The following is a 14,752-nucleotide window of genomic DNA, read 5'->3' on the forward strand; positions in this document are numbered from 1 at the left end:
CCCAAACTTTGCAGCATTTTTGTAAGGCTACTCTTTTGTCAGAAATCACCCAGAACAAATCGAGCTGCTTTTCATTGGATTTTTTCCAGTTCTTGAATTAAGCAATCCTGGTGAGGGTCCCATACACTGGAACCATACTCTAGTTGGGGGTCTTACCAGAAACTTATATGCCCTCTCCTTTACATCCTTACTACAACCCCTAAACACCCTCACAACCATGTACAGAGATCTGTACCATATATTTGCAATCCCATTTATGTGATTACCCCAATGAAGATCTTTCCTTATATTAAGACCTAGATACTTACAATGCTCCCCAAAAGGAACTTTCACACCATCAACGCAGTAATTAAAACTGAGAGGACTTTTCCTACTGTATTTGTGAAACTTACAACCTGACTTTTAACCCCGTTTATCATCATACCATTGCCTGCTGTCCATCTCACAACATTATCGAGGTCATGTTGCAGTTGCTCACAATCTTGTAACTTATTTATTACTCTATACAGAATAACATCATCCGCAAAAAGCCTTACCTCTGATTCCACTTCTTTATATCATTTATAAGAAAACATAAAGGTCCAACAAGTAAAGTTAAATTAAATTTAAATCCGTAAAATCATGTATTGAAATTTTCAGTAAGTGACCACGTTTTTGTTTTTTCAGCCAATAAAGTGTTGTCTATGAAAAAAATAAAGAAAATCATCTATTTATTACCTGAAACATGTTTCCATGGGTCTTTTCGTTTTCCTGAAAAATGGCTTGGAAATTGGCCACTTAAAATGTTGCTAGCTGAGGTCGTTAGGGTCACGCACGTCAGTGAAGGACACATTATCTACTTTCGGATTAAACATTAATCTGTATCAGTTTTACTAAAATATTTATATTTGTTTAAAGTCGACAATATGTCTTTAAATATTTTAACACTACACATTGGACTGCGCAATATAGAAAAGAATATGTGGACTTGGAGTGGACTTGCTTCCACTAGACAACACGGCACGGTCAGCGTTGCCAATCCGTGCTCAGAGGTAAGCAACTCTCGACCATCTGTCGCTTCACTGTTCCCATATCTGACAACAGTGCAGTTTTCCACACCCGCCTAATCCACTGGCCGCAACTTTAGATGTTAAAACAACAATCATCATCATCCTGTACACAAACAGGCAATTCAGTATGCATTTTATTAGATCTCTGAGTGGATAAGGAGAAAAGGACTTCAACTATTATGCTAAAAATTAATTTTAATACAAATCTCTTACAAAGCACTGACTTCCATTGTACACATTACGATTTTTCACATCAGTCGCAAGCAGGTGTATGCATAAGTCTTTACCGGTTTCACTAAGAGATGGTGCCTGCAAACATTACGCAGCGTATTAATTTGACACATACGCCAGTTTGTTCGTCTGATATTAACCTACCAACACACACAAGTTTAGTCCGCCAAACACAAGCGTCTGTGTTCTATCATTCAGTGATCATGTCTACGTTTGTGCCTGAAAAAGAACATTCGTGCCACAGATTGCTTTTCTTATTTAATCAAAAGAAAAAGCCTGTGAAAAGTCATTGCTGGTAGAAACATATGACGAACACGCTCTATTGATTAGAACATGTGAGACATGGTTTCGACAATTTAAACACGGTTCTTTGTGTCTGGTGGGACCAGAGTGGTATTGTGTATTATGAACTCCTGAAGCCTGCCGAAACCGTTAATGTACAACGCTATCACAACAAATGATTAATTTAAATCGCGCATGGATCGAAAGACGACTGGAATGGACCAGAAAACATGGCAAAGTGATTTTGTTACACGACAATGCGCCATCTCATACAGCAAACCCAGTGAAAGACACCTTGAAATCGCCTGGATGGGACAACCTTCTGCACCTGCTGTACTGCTCCAACCTGGCGCCATCTGATCTCTTTGCATCAACAGGGTACACACTCGCAGAGCAGAACTTCAGCAATTTCAAGGAAGTTAGAAAATGGCTCAATGAATGGTTTGCCGCAAAAGACAAGCAGTTTATCTGGCATGGTATTCATAGGTTACCTGAAAGATGGGCGAAGTGTGTAGAAGCCGATGGCCAATATTTTGAATAAACAAAAATGAATTTCCCTTGAAAATTGCGCGTTTTCTTTACCACAAAAACCGGCAAAAACTTATGCATACACCTGGTTGGTATGCATGTTCTTAGATCTATGAGTGTGTAAGGAGAAAAGAGCTTCAACTACTATGGTAAAAATTAATTTTAATACTCATCTCTTACAAAGGAAGTCACCTTTATACACCGCAAGCATTGACTTTCATTGTACACATCACATGATTTCTCACATCAGTCGCAAGCCAACACAACAAGTAATATTTACAGTCCTTCAACATTTCATTTACAGTTCTTGAGGAACTGTCCAAAAAGTGGATTAAAAAATTCATAAAAGCAACAATATTCATTCTGTGTTTTCATAGTAACAGCCATATATTTAAAATTACTTATCACCACATTTTATCACAACTTCTCCAAAAAAGGAACATATCGATTATCATGATAAAATATACTTGTACCGTTTGCCTGATAGTATAATAGTAACTGTCAGAGATCGTACATCTTTTATTTGGCGTTGGCAGATCAGTTTTCCACTGATGCTCTCCCCTGAAACAATACAAATGCATCAATTACATTATCAATTGTAAAGTCATTTAAAAGAAATACACTATGTACAAGCAATTCCCAGAAGCATGAGAACTGTGTTCAAATGTATTCTCCAACCTTCATTTTGTGTGTAGTCAGAAGTGGTGTTAGGGGGAGGGGGGCAGGCGGGGAGGCAGCAGAAGAAAAAATACATTTTTATTCCATTTTAGCCACCTGACATTTTTTAAGTTTTGGCACAATGATAAAGAAAGCAATTTGTACAATCCATATTCTTTTTTTCAGCTAATTCCTTTCTTTAATTTCTTCAAATATTAAGAAAAATGCTTAGTGGAAATACGCACAAAATGTCGTTCGCTGCGGCTAACCGATTCACACAGCGCCACAATAAGCAGTGGAGATTCGCGCAGTAGCGTGAAGTATGTGATGTGGGGAAGAGTAGCGGGGGTATATTTTTTGTCAAGGTCATGAACACTGAGGTATGATTCACCCTCTTGCCGTGCGCATTCGTCAGTCTGGTAGTCTCGCTCAGTAAATGTGTGTGTTCAGTTCTATCTAGTGTCCATTAGTTTTCTTAGTGTGTGTTCAAATACTAAATGACTTTTAAAATGTATAATCATGTTGAACTTCTATTTAATTGTAATTGTTCAGTTCTATCTAGTGTCCATTAGTTTTCTTAGTGTGTGTTCAAATACTAAATGACTTTTAAAATGTATAATCATGTTGAACTTATGCGTAATTATTGTCTAGTACTATTATTACCTCACTTAAGTTGGTAGACTCTCAACCTTTACGTCTCTATTGAGAGCATTAAAAAATTTACCCTTCTGTAGCTTTTTTTTTTTTTTTTTTTTTTTTCCTTTTCAATTTTAATGTCTTCCAAACCCCCATGTTATAGCCTTCAGACAAGAGCACTTTTTGCTGTCTATACTTTTGTGGCCCCCCCCCACTTCTAACTCCCAATCACCGCTACTGTGTATAGCTGTATTTGTGTTTCTTTCAGGATGATTTAACACATTGCAGGCCGGAGACAAGTTAACTCGTTTTCATGAGACTTGTACGTTCGGTGACATCTGTCAAAACTTCTGAAACTATCTGGCGGTCAAGGTTACTAGAATCTTAGTGTTGAAGCTTTGGTTTATTCCATGCTAACTTTGCTTTACGTTCTTCTTCTGTTTTATGATTCATCTGCTAAGTTTTCTGACCTCATGTTTACATCGCTCAAGGAACCATGTGGTGCTTCCCAGACTGAACACGAGCTTAGACGCACGCAAGATTTTTAATGAATTACATGCGGATACATATTCAGATGTTGACAATCACGAGTTCAATGTTGAAAGCTATTCTGACGAAAGTGTCTCGGGTGATAATAATGATGTAATGCCCTCCAAAACAACGTGAAGTAGTGGTGGGGTGGTCGAGAACAAGGCTGAAAGTGATGTTCTGAGTGTAAATGGAAGTGATGTCTATTTCTTCTGATGAATGGGTAGAAAATAACAGTTCGTCAACTTTAAAGGATTTCCCAGGTGTTCCTCGCATAACGGTAAGACTTAATGAACCTCAAAATATTGACGAGTAGTAGGGCTTATTTTTTTGTGATGATCTCTTTGAATTTCTGGCCGAGCAGACGAACTTGTATCACCAGCAAACTACTTCATCACACAAAATATCCCCTAAGGGCTTGAAGTGGACTGATGAAACTAGTAGTGAGATGCAAAAAATTTTTGCTTTCTTTATATTGATGGGACAGGTAGAAAAGGTCATGTTGGAAAGACTACTGGTCAACTGATCCCCTCAAAAGTTGCTGTGTGCCACTTCACAACCTCCCACACCAGGAAACATTATTAGAACTCTTACCAAAAGGTCTCCAATAAATTTCATCATAATCAGTGCAAGGTTTATGTGCATGCACTGTAGCAGTAAGTTACACAGAAAATGGCCATGCAGAGGCGTTGAGCACTGTGATGAGCACCCGGTCCGCAATGTTTAACTACATATACAAGTAATGTTGGAGAATACATTTGAAATTCAATGTATAACGTGATACTGAGATTATGAAGTATTTTTCTCCAGTTCTCAACAAACAATGCACTTGAGTTTTAACACACAGCTGTATTTGCGTACAATTTTGCCAAACAACAACAGATAACTCATCCATATCAAAAATGTTTTGAAATCATAATCATAATAATAATAATACTGTCTATTACAAAATCTTGGCTATCTGGAGTCAGTGTACTGACTTTGTAGTAAATTCCACCTCCATACTCAAAACCTTACTGAAAGTATACATTATGCATCTATTAGCTAAAAATCTTTCTCTAGCTCAAGAATCTGACCATAATTATACATCAAATAATCCCCTTTTCAACCAAATTATCCGTGAGTCAACAAAATTATTTGCCTTCATTTGAGACAGCCAAGCTGCCGGTTTTCTCTTCTGTCTTATCAAGACGATAATATTTATACTTTCAACACAAAAGTATTTCTTGAGAAAAACTTTTTTTAGCATTATTTTAGAGAGATACTGTTTTAACACGTGGATGGGTCTAGAGAAAACTTGTGTTTGCCTGACCGAGCGTTGTGTGCAGGTCCTGAGTTTCCTCATATTAGTGTTTGCTGAGAAATATTTCAAGCTTCAAAATTTAATGTGCGTTTAGTGTCTTAGATTTACCAATAATTCTTAACTGGAGCTAATACCTTAACACTCTATGTGATGTGATTTACTGTAATTGAATATATAAATGATTTTTAATGAATACTATTCTAAGCTTTTAAAATTCAAACATTGATCATTATTGCCTACCTGGCCATGGGAACGTATTGAAAAGCACAAGTATACTTGCTGGACTGTAGGTCTGTAATGGCTGTCCATCCAGTATTTTACCAGGTGAGTTGGCCGTGTGGTTAGGGGTGCACAACTGTGAGGTTGCATCCGGAAGATAGTGGGTTCAAGCCCTACTGTCGGCAGCCCTGAAGATGGTTTTGCGTGGTTTCCATTTTCACACCAGGAAAATGCTGGGGCTGTACCTTAATTAAGGCCACGGCCGCTTCCTTCCCACTCCTAGCCCTTTCCTATCCTATCGTCGCAATAAGACCTATCTGTGTTGGTGCGACGTAAAGCAAATTAACCCAAGAGCACTCGCGCTGCCGCACTGAGTGTGCCACGTTTAAACAAGCGGATGTCCACTGTCGCACCAACAATCTGCTGACCTGTGTTGTTAGGTATTCCTACAGTACAGTTTTAGCTATCTGTGTGAAAAGTCAAATAAATATTTCTCCAACAGAAGCTAATTAAAATGTGTTTTAAGTTCACCGTGTCACAACTGGCGTACTCAGTGTGCCACACGCACCATCATGTAAGTATATTTTTATTTACAAATTACTTCTGTATTCACTAGAATTGTCTTGCATTAGTTTTCTGTGGACTCTTTGTTGATTTCTACGTGAGTCTCCAATGATCGTTCCGTTTATTTAGGGCTGCAAGATATCTGTCAAGTCCACAGCTGAACTGGTTATTGAATGATGATCCTGATTTCGACAAAGCAGATGACTGTGAAAATGAGGAAGACAATTCTGAAATTGAAAATGAGAAAATAATTTTCAATGAGCATAACTCAGAAAGTGAACAGGATTATGACTCGGGGACAAGTGATGAAAGTTCTGGTGAAGTTGTGTTAGCCAAAAGTGATTGATTCATAGGAAGAGACAAAGTTTGTGTATGGAAGAAACAATGTTCTAGTGGATCCTCTAAGACTAAAGAAAAGAAGAATGTCAAAATATTTCCAGGACCAAAGGGTGAAGCTCGGGGTTTAACAAGTGAACTGTCTCCTTTTCACAAAATTATTGACGTAAATATGATAGACAATATTGTAAACTTCACGAATTTGTACATAGCTACCAGGTTGGGATAACAATATTATATTGTAATGTAATTAGGGAGGTAAAATAAAGACTAATATTATGAAAAATATTTCAAGAATTAATGAATGAACGATAAAACATAGAATATAGGCTCTGAATTTACTTAACTTCGATGAAAACATTAACATACTTAATGGAGCACTCAGTGCGCCACGCGAGTGCTCATGTGATGAAAAAGAACGCGAGCGCTCGAGGGTTAAAAAAAATCCAGTACTTTATGGGACAGTTTCATATTTTAGATTCGTCCCCTTTGTTTTTACATGTCCAAGCATTATTTTGCTAATGACATGGCGAAAATCAATTACCAAGTGAGTTGGCCATGCAGTTAGGGTCGCGCAGTTGAGCTTGCATTCAGAAGACAGTGGGTTCGAACCTCACTGTTGCACCGTTGGCAACCCTGAAGAGGGTTTTCCGTGGTTTTCCATTTTAACACTAGACAAAGGCTGGGGTTGTGCCTTAATTAAGGCCATGGCTGCTACCTTCCGAATCCTAGCCCTTTCCCATCCTTCCGTCGGCAAAAACCTTATATGTGTTTGTGCAACATTAAACAAGTAGCAAAAAAATTTGAAAATCAATTTTGGTATTGTATTTTAAAATATTCCTCTGTCCGAGTTTATCTCAAATGTTAAAATATACAAAGAGTGATACTATTTTTTCAGTTATTCAGTTTATTCAGTTTTTCAGCCCTGAGATTTGAATGTAAATGCCAAGCTTTAACAATACCTGAATTGAATCTCACTGGTGGCTGCGTGGACAGATTATGCATTCTACTAACAAAACGCGTAATGGTTGGCCAGTCTGACAAAAGATTTCAAATTGTTAACAACGCATGTGGTCATTGTGCAGAGTATTGTACTGAAGTGTTGTTGATACTGGTTGTTGTCAGAGGACACTGGTAGTTTGACTGTACGTTTCTGTGATAAAAATGCTGAAGAGGAACTGTGTGTTTAATAACGATTAATAATGGATAATGGAATAAAACTTATGGAGAAAATCTATATATATAAAATAAGAGTTTTGTCTGTACATTGCTCAGAATGTCCGACTCGTTGGCTGAATGGTCAACGTACTGGCCTTCGGTTCAGGGGGTCCCGGGTTCGATTCCCGGCCGGGTCGGGGATTTTAACCTTAATTGGTTAATTCCAGTGGCCCGGGGGCTGGGTGTTTGTGCTGTCCCCAACATCCCTGCAACTCACACACCACACATAACACTATCCTCCACCACAATAACACGCAGTTACCTACAAATGGCAGATGCCGCCCACCCTCATCGGAGGGTCTGCCTTACAAGGGCTGCGCTCGGCTAGAAATAGCCACACGAAATTAAATTATTGCTCAGAATTTGAAAAGAATGATATTTCGATATCGGTCATGTCCACAGTAACAAGGAAATGCACTTTTTACTTTTCCGTAATTTCTGTCTGTCTGTATGTATGTATGTACACGCATCACTAGAAAACGGCAAAAGAGAATTTAATGAAAATCGGTATGCACAGTCGGGGAATAAGTCGCTACAATCTAGGCCATAATTTTATTTAAGCTCATAGAAATGGTAGTTTAGGGGAAGGCCTATCATAATTAAAATTGGTATACAAAATCGAAGAATAACTCGCCACAATCTAGGTTATAAATAATTTTATTCACGCAGAGTGAAATGGTAGTTTAGGGGAAGGTCAAAAATTTAATTCTTAAATATTTACCTTATGAGTGAGTTTATCCCAATGAAAATTAGTATGCATAGTCGGAAAATAAGCCACTATAATCTAGGCTATGAATCATTTTATTCATGCTGAGTGAAATGGTAGTTTAGGGGAAGGCCTAAAATTTAATTCTCAAATATTTATACAATTAGTGGTCCTTTCGATAAATACTACATAACTAAAGTTATATAAAATTAAATTTCCGATCGTTTATGTCTTATACATTTTTACCGTACCGGCTATAACACGGATATTCATGAATTTGTAATTTTGTTGCTAAGTCCATATCAACGCCAAGCCACGAGAAAATGGCTTAACAGAATTTAATGAAAATCAGTATGTAGAGTCGGGGAATAAGAAACAACAGTCTAAGCTATAAACAAATTTATTCACCCTGGATGAAATTGTAGTTTAGGGGAAGGAGCGTAAACTGTAATTTCTAAATACCTATGTTATTGGTCTTATCGAAAAGTATTACATAACAAAAGTTATAGAGAATACAATTTCCGATCATTTATGTTTTATTCAGTATTACTGTACCGACTATGGTAAGAGTGGTATTTCAGAGTCTGAAGAAAACTAAATGTGAAGGCCTACAATATCGAAAGCGCATGACATTGATCAACAATAACATTACTTTGACCAGTGTTTGTTGTGATGTTCTTTGCCTCTTATGCTGCCTCTCAACTCCGATAGACGTGATTACTGCTGCATACCGATCTAACTGAACTGGCGGAAAATTGCTGGGAAGTTAGAAAACTATTCTTTACCGAGCTCGATAGCTGTAGTCGCTTAAGTGCGGCCAGTATCCAGTATTCAGGAGATAGTAGGTTCGAACCCCACTGTCGGCAGCCCTGAAGATGGTTTTCCGTGGTTTCCCATTTTCACACCAGGCAAATACTGGGGCTGTACCTTAATTAAGGCCACGGCCGCTTCCTCCCCACTCCTAGCCCTTCCCTGTCCCATCGTCGCCATAAGACCTATCTGTGTCGGTGCAACATAAAGCAATTAGTAGAAAACTATTCTTTAGCATTCCTCTGGTTCATACATTTTCTGATACCATACTGCTGGTACGCAACACATTGGTTCATCATAGTATTCCAGCTATTTGATCCCTACTCTGACTCGCTGTTTTGAATGAGCAGTGTGCATACTTAAGGCAGAGGGTGACTTAGTAGTAGTAGTAGGTAGTAGTAGTAGTAGTAGTAGTAGTAGTAGGTAGTGGTGGTGGTAGTAGTAGTAGTAGGTAGTGGTAGTGGTAGTAGTAGTAGTAGTAGTAGTAGTAGTAGTAGTAGTAGTAGTAGTAGTAGCAGTAGCAGCAGCAGCAGCAGCAGCAGTAATAGTACCCGGTCTAGAATAACAAAATAGGCCTATTCCAAATTATAGCACACGATTCACTAAACAACTCAAAATTCAACCCTGAAAAGAGCCGTTTCTCAAGAAAAGCTTCTTCTTCACTTTTGTTAAATTCTATATGCATTTTATTCCACATTAGCAGTGAAGAGGGGGTTTCTCCTCTGGCTTGGAGGAAAAATTTGCCTCCAATTCAGATAGATTTTTCCGCCGGCAGTGTAGTGAATTAAGATTTTCCGACTCATCGGGTACTCCCAGGAAACAGATTAGTAAAAGTTCATAGTTTTTACCCTGGGAGCCTCCACTATTCGACACCCCCACCCGGCCAAAATAAGACGAACTGTGTTCACCGATCACGGCTGTCTGCGGCTTGGTCATTCCACCTCTGGAACTTTGGACTCTTAGATCAGCAGCGTAGTACTGTTTGTTAAAAGTGAGAATGTGTGGATTTCCTTTGATCGAGTATTTCATACTAAAGCATTGCTTTTAATTGCGCCATTCCTACTGACGTCATTGTAATGACCTATGTTCATTTCAGTTGGGAAAACTACTAAGTCAGTCTTTCTGAGGATGTAAAATGGCAGGTGGAGAGTGTCTACCATTATAATGAATACTCCCCAACCTGATTGTGACTGATGGTAGGCAAGTGAGGCTACCATTACAATGAAAATTCCCTAACCCAGTATTCATATGAGAAAGTACGTTTGGTGACTCCCCCGTCGCGTTTCTAGGGTAATGTTAAGTGCTATGCAATTTAATACAATCTTGCTCACAATGTGTACACTACCAAACCTAGAATTCTGTATACAATGTAGAATTCCGTTGTGAAGCACGGGTACATCAGCTAGTTATTGATAAATGGCTCAGGAACATCATTGAATCTCAGCTAGCAGAAGAACAATGTGGATTTAGGGGTGATAGAATAACCACTGACCTCATCTTTGCTGTTAGGATGATTATAGAGAAATACTGAGAGAATTCTTGGATCTCGAAAAGGTGTGCCTAAGGACAAGATCTGGGATTGTCTATCAAGAAGACATGTTCCAGGCTCTCTTATCAGAAAAGTGAAAATGCTGTACACCCATTTTCAGAGCTGTGTTAAAATAGGGAGCATATATTCAGATTGGTTTGTTACTTCTAAGGGAGTGCAACAAGGCAGTGCATTGTCGCTACTGCTATTCATCTCTGTAATGGACGAAATCATAAAGAGGGTGAAACAACAGTGTGTCGTCACTGATTACAAGGGAGACGATGTGGTGATTGGGGTTGCACAGAGGATAAAGTACAGCAGAAACTAGATGTCTGGAACAACCAATTTACGGAGTTTGGCCTAAAAATTTACCCTATAAAGACGGTAGCCATGAAGGTTAGCAGGCAAAGAAGAAGTATGAATATTATGGTGGATGGAAAGAAGGTAGCAGAAATTGATCAGCATTTAAACTCGAGATGGTCGTTGCTCAGATGAAATCACCAATAGGATTCAGAAAGGAGCTGATTTGTACGATCAAGTCAGGAACAACCTAATTCCTTTAATATCTAAGAAAAGTTTGTATCAGGCCTAGTTTGTACCAATAACAACATACGGTCTGGAAACTTGCACCATCAACAGAAGGGATAACAACAGACTTCAGGCTGCGGAAATGAAATTCCTGAGGTCAATGCTACAGAAAACTAAACGACAAGATCTGGAATGAAAAGGTCCGCGAAGAGATCCAAGTGAAACCACTCAGCGAAATTCTAGTAACATCATGATTGTAATGGTTTGGTCATTTGAAGAGGATGGATCTGAAGAGGTTAGCATGAAAATGGTTTGACAAAGATCTGGAGGGAAAGTGACCTAGGGGCAGATCAAGGACACGATGGATCTCCCAAATAAACGATGATCTGCAAGGAAGAGGAGTGCAATTGTGTAAAGTTGAAGAAGAAGAAGATGAAGTGTACTTGTAGAGACATAAGTGGAGAGCGCTCTTGCACTGTACCCGGGAAACTGGAGACGGTTAACTAAAAATGATGATGATGGTGAATGGATGAAATAGTCTACATTTAACAAAATACAGTAGCACCGTGTACAAGAAAACAGTCACCTTACCTATGTCAGCATGTGTTTGTGCTTTGTAATACCTGTAGGAGTGTTCCCGTCTCTTTTCACCTCAGCTGCCTAACCAGCTCTTTAACTTGCAAGTCAAATCATGAGCTGCTATGAATTGGGCTCACTGGCTCAGACTGTAGAGCGCTGGCTCAGTCTGGTTGCATATAAACGTGCTCAAATATGATAGCCTTGTGTTAGTAGATTTACCAGCAAGTAAACGAACTCCTACAAGACAAAAGTGCGGTACCATGGCATCACCAAACATCATAAAGGTAGTTACTGGAATGCTAAACCAATAACACTGAGTAAGTATTTTTGATATTTGTGTACTTATGTACCGTGTCTAGTAAATGGTCGGCAAATACACATTACGCCTTATGTTTAAGCGTTTTGCTATGTTCTGAAATTAATAACACATTTTCAATTTTGATCAGTTAATCATCATCATCATTTACAGTTCCAGTTTCCCGGGTACTGCTGGTGAGCCTCTTCCATTCTGTCTTATTGAGATACGTTCTTTAGTTAATGACGTCCTCCAGCGTCCTTCCCCAATCTGCAATGTCCATCTTTACGATGTCCATCCAGTGGGTTCTTGGTCTTTCCACCATCCGTTTCCCTGCCACATGTCTCTCCAAGTTAACATACGCTATCCTTGTTGGCTCCATCCTCATTACATGCCCAAACCACCTCAGTCTGGACATGCTTATCCGATCCACCAATGATGTAACAATCCCAGCTTCCTTCCTAACCACATCATTCCTCAACTAGTCCAGTTTGGTTCTTTGAATTGTAGACCTAAGGAATTCCATCTCGGATGCCTGCAACCTTGATGAGTCTTTCTTAGTGAGTGTGCAAGTTTCAATACCATAGGTTAAGATTGGTATGAAGTACTGATTGAACATCACCAGCTTTGATTTTGATGGTATTTTGGAATCCCAGAGGAGTGTTTGTACTTGCTGGTAAAAGTGAGAGCTCTTCTGCACTCTACTTGCCACCTCCTTTGTGGCTAGTGTATCTTGAGATATTACACTGCCAAGGTATGTAAAGCTCTCCACACTTTCTAGTGGATGGTTTCCTAGCATGATGTTCGTGGTCGCCCCTCTCTGTTTATTGCCATCACTACTGTTTTGAGTTCGCTTATCTTGAGATTGAACTCCTGGAACTTAACCTTCCATTCATTGAGTCTCGGCTGTATTTGTTCCTCAGTTTCTCCCCAGATCATAACATCATCAGCAAAGGCCATTGCATTTAGTTCACCAGAGGTTTTCTTACTGTTCTTCATTATGTCATCCATGATGGTGATAAACATTAATGGGGATAGAGCACTGGACTCCACTTTCGGTCTTGAACCAGGATGAATGTCTATCACCCAATCACACACAGCTGGTACAGTTCTCATACAGCATCTGAACTTTCCTCACCAGTCCCTCTGGCACATTCCTTTTTCTTAGGGATTCCCATATCTCTCTTGCAATGTTGTCATATGCCTTCTCAATGTCAAGGAAAACCATAAACAGATTTTTGCCTTTTTCCCAATATTTTTTCCATTAACATATGGACACTGAAGATTAGGTCTGTTGTGGACCTGTTAGGCCTGAAGCCATACTGTTCCTCTTCAAACTGTGGCTCTAAGATGACTCACAATCTGCTCTCTAAGATGTTCTCATGAATCTTAAGCCCATGAGAAAAGTATTATTCCCCAATAGTTGGAGGATTTTCGGCGATTTTGTTTCTTAAACAGGGGAATAACGACACCCTTGCTCCAATCAGTAGGTATCTTGCCATATTCCCAAACTGCATTGAGCACTCTGTGTAGCCACTGTAAACTTTGGACTCCTGCTGCTTTAATCATGTCCGTGCTGACTTCATTGATTCCTGGGGATTTCCCTTGCAGCATCTTCTTAAGGGCTGCTTCTGTTTCTGCCCATGTAATGGGAGGTACCTCTGTGCAGGTTTCAACAGCTGGTTCTTTTGTTCTCTGATCTGCTTCTGTCCTGTTCAATAGGTGATCAAAATGATTCCTCAGAACCTCTCTGAAGTCCTCTTCTTTCGTGGCCAGGTTTCCGTTAGGATCCTCAATTGTTTTGATGGTTTCAACTGAATTCCTTTTGTTTTTGATCACTCTGAACAATAGTTTCATATTGCCTCTGCTGTTTCCTTCAGTTTTTGAGTAAATTTCTCCTAGCACTTTATCTTCTCCTCTTAATTTCTTGTCCCAGTAAACTTGCTCGTCTCTGATCTTCCCCTTGTACCTTACCTGTTCTGGCTTATGTAGAATCTTATGTAGAATTTGGGGGTGGGAGCAGTAGTATTCCATACCTGTCGTAAGAGGTGACTAGTAGGGGGAGAGAGGGTTCTTAATTTGGAAGCGTAGGTTAGCAACCACAGTTCCCCCATCCCTACCGATACCTATATCCTTCAAAGTGTCAGAAAAAAAAAAAAAAAAAAAAAAAAAAAAAAAACCATGGCGCAACAGCCCCGAAGGGCCAGGACCTACAAAGCGACTGCTGCTCAGCCTGAATGCCTGCAGATTATGAGAGCACGTGTGGTCAGCATGACAAATCCTCTCCGCAGTTATTCTTGACTTTCTAGACTGGGGCCGCTATCTAACGATCAGATAGCTTCTCAGTTGTAATCACGTAGGCTGAGTAGACCTCAAACCAGCCCTCAGATCCAGGTAAAAATCCCTGATGTGACCAGGAATCGAACCAGGGCCTCCGGATACGAGGCAGGCATGCTAACCCTACAACGCGGTGTAGACATTTAAAAAAAAAAAAAAAAAATCAAAAAATCGTCTGAGATATTGAACCAAGGAACACATTATAGAAAGAATTATGTAAAATACTTTTCTTCTATTCTTCAGCTCTGTTCTATTCTTTCTTCGTGTATTTTGTTTCATTTTATTATTTTCTATTTATCTCTTCTACCACATTCGTCTGATGTGTGCACTGATGATAATCAGTTATTTAAACTTGCAATCCAATATCCTAGAAAGAGAAAGAAACGGAAAGGGCAACAAGAACTCCCCTCTTATGCTG

At 39.3% G+C, this 14,752-nt stretch overlaps 1 protein-coding gene across 1 annotated transcript in view; it reads right to left on the bottom strand.

The window, feature by feature from the left end:
* Positions 1-1,226: 1,226 nt before the first annotated feature.
* The window catches only part of Art3 (arginine methyltransferase 3), a 61,101-nt gene continuing 47,575 nt past the window's right edge, over positions 1,227-14,752 (bottom strand). Inside the window, exon 8 of the mRNA XM_067144672.2 lies at positions 1,227-2,651. Within this exon, the coding sequence (XP_067000773.2) occupies positions 2,542-2,651 (110 nt within the window). The 3' untranslated portion in view covers positions 1,227-2,541. The remainder of the gene's footprint in view (positions 2,652-14,752) is intronic.

Source organism: Anabrus simplex, chromosome 3 (genome assembly GCF_040414725.1).
Source record: "Anabrus simplex isolate iqAnaSimp1 chromosome 3, ASM4041472v1, whole genome shotgun sequence".
Classification (NCBI taxonomy): domain Eukaryota; kingdom Metazoa; phylum Arthropoda; class Insecta; order Orthoptera; family Tettigoniidae; genus Anabrus; species Anabrus simplex.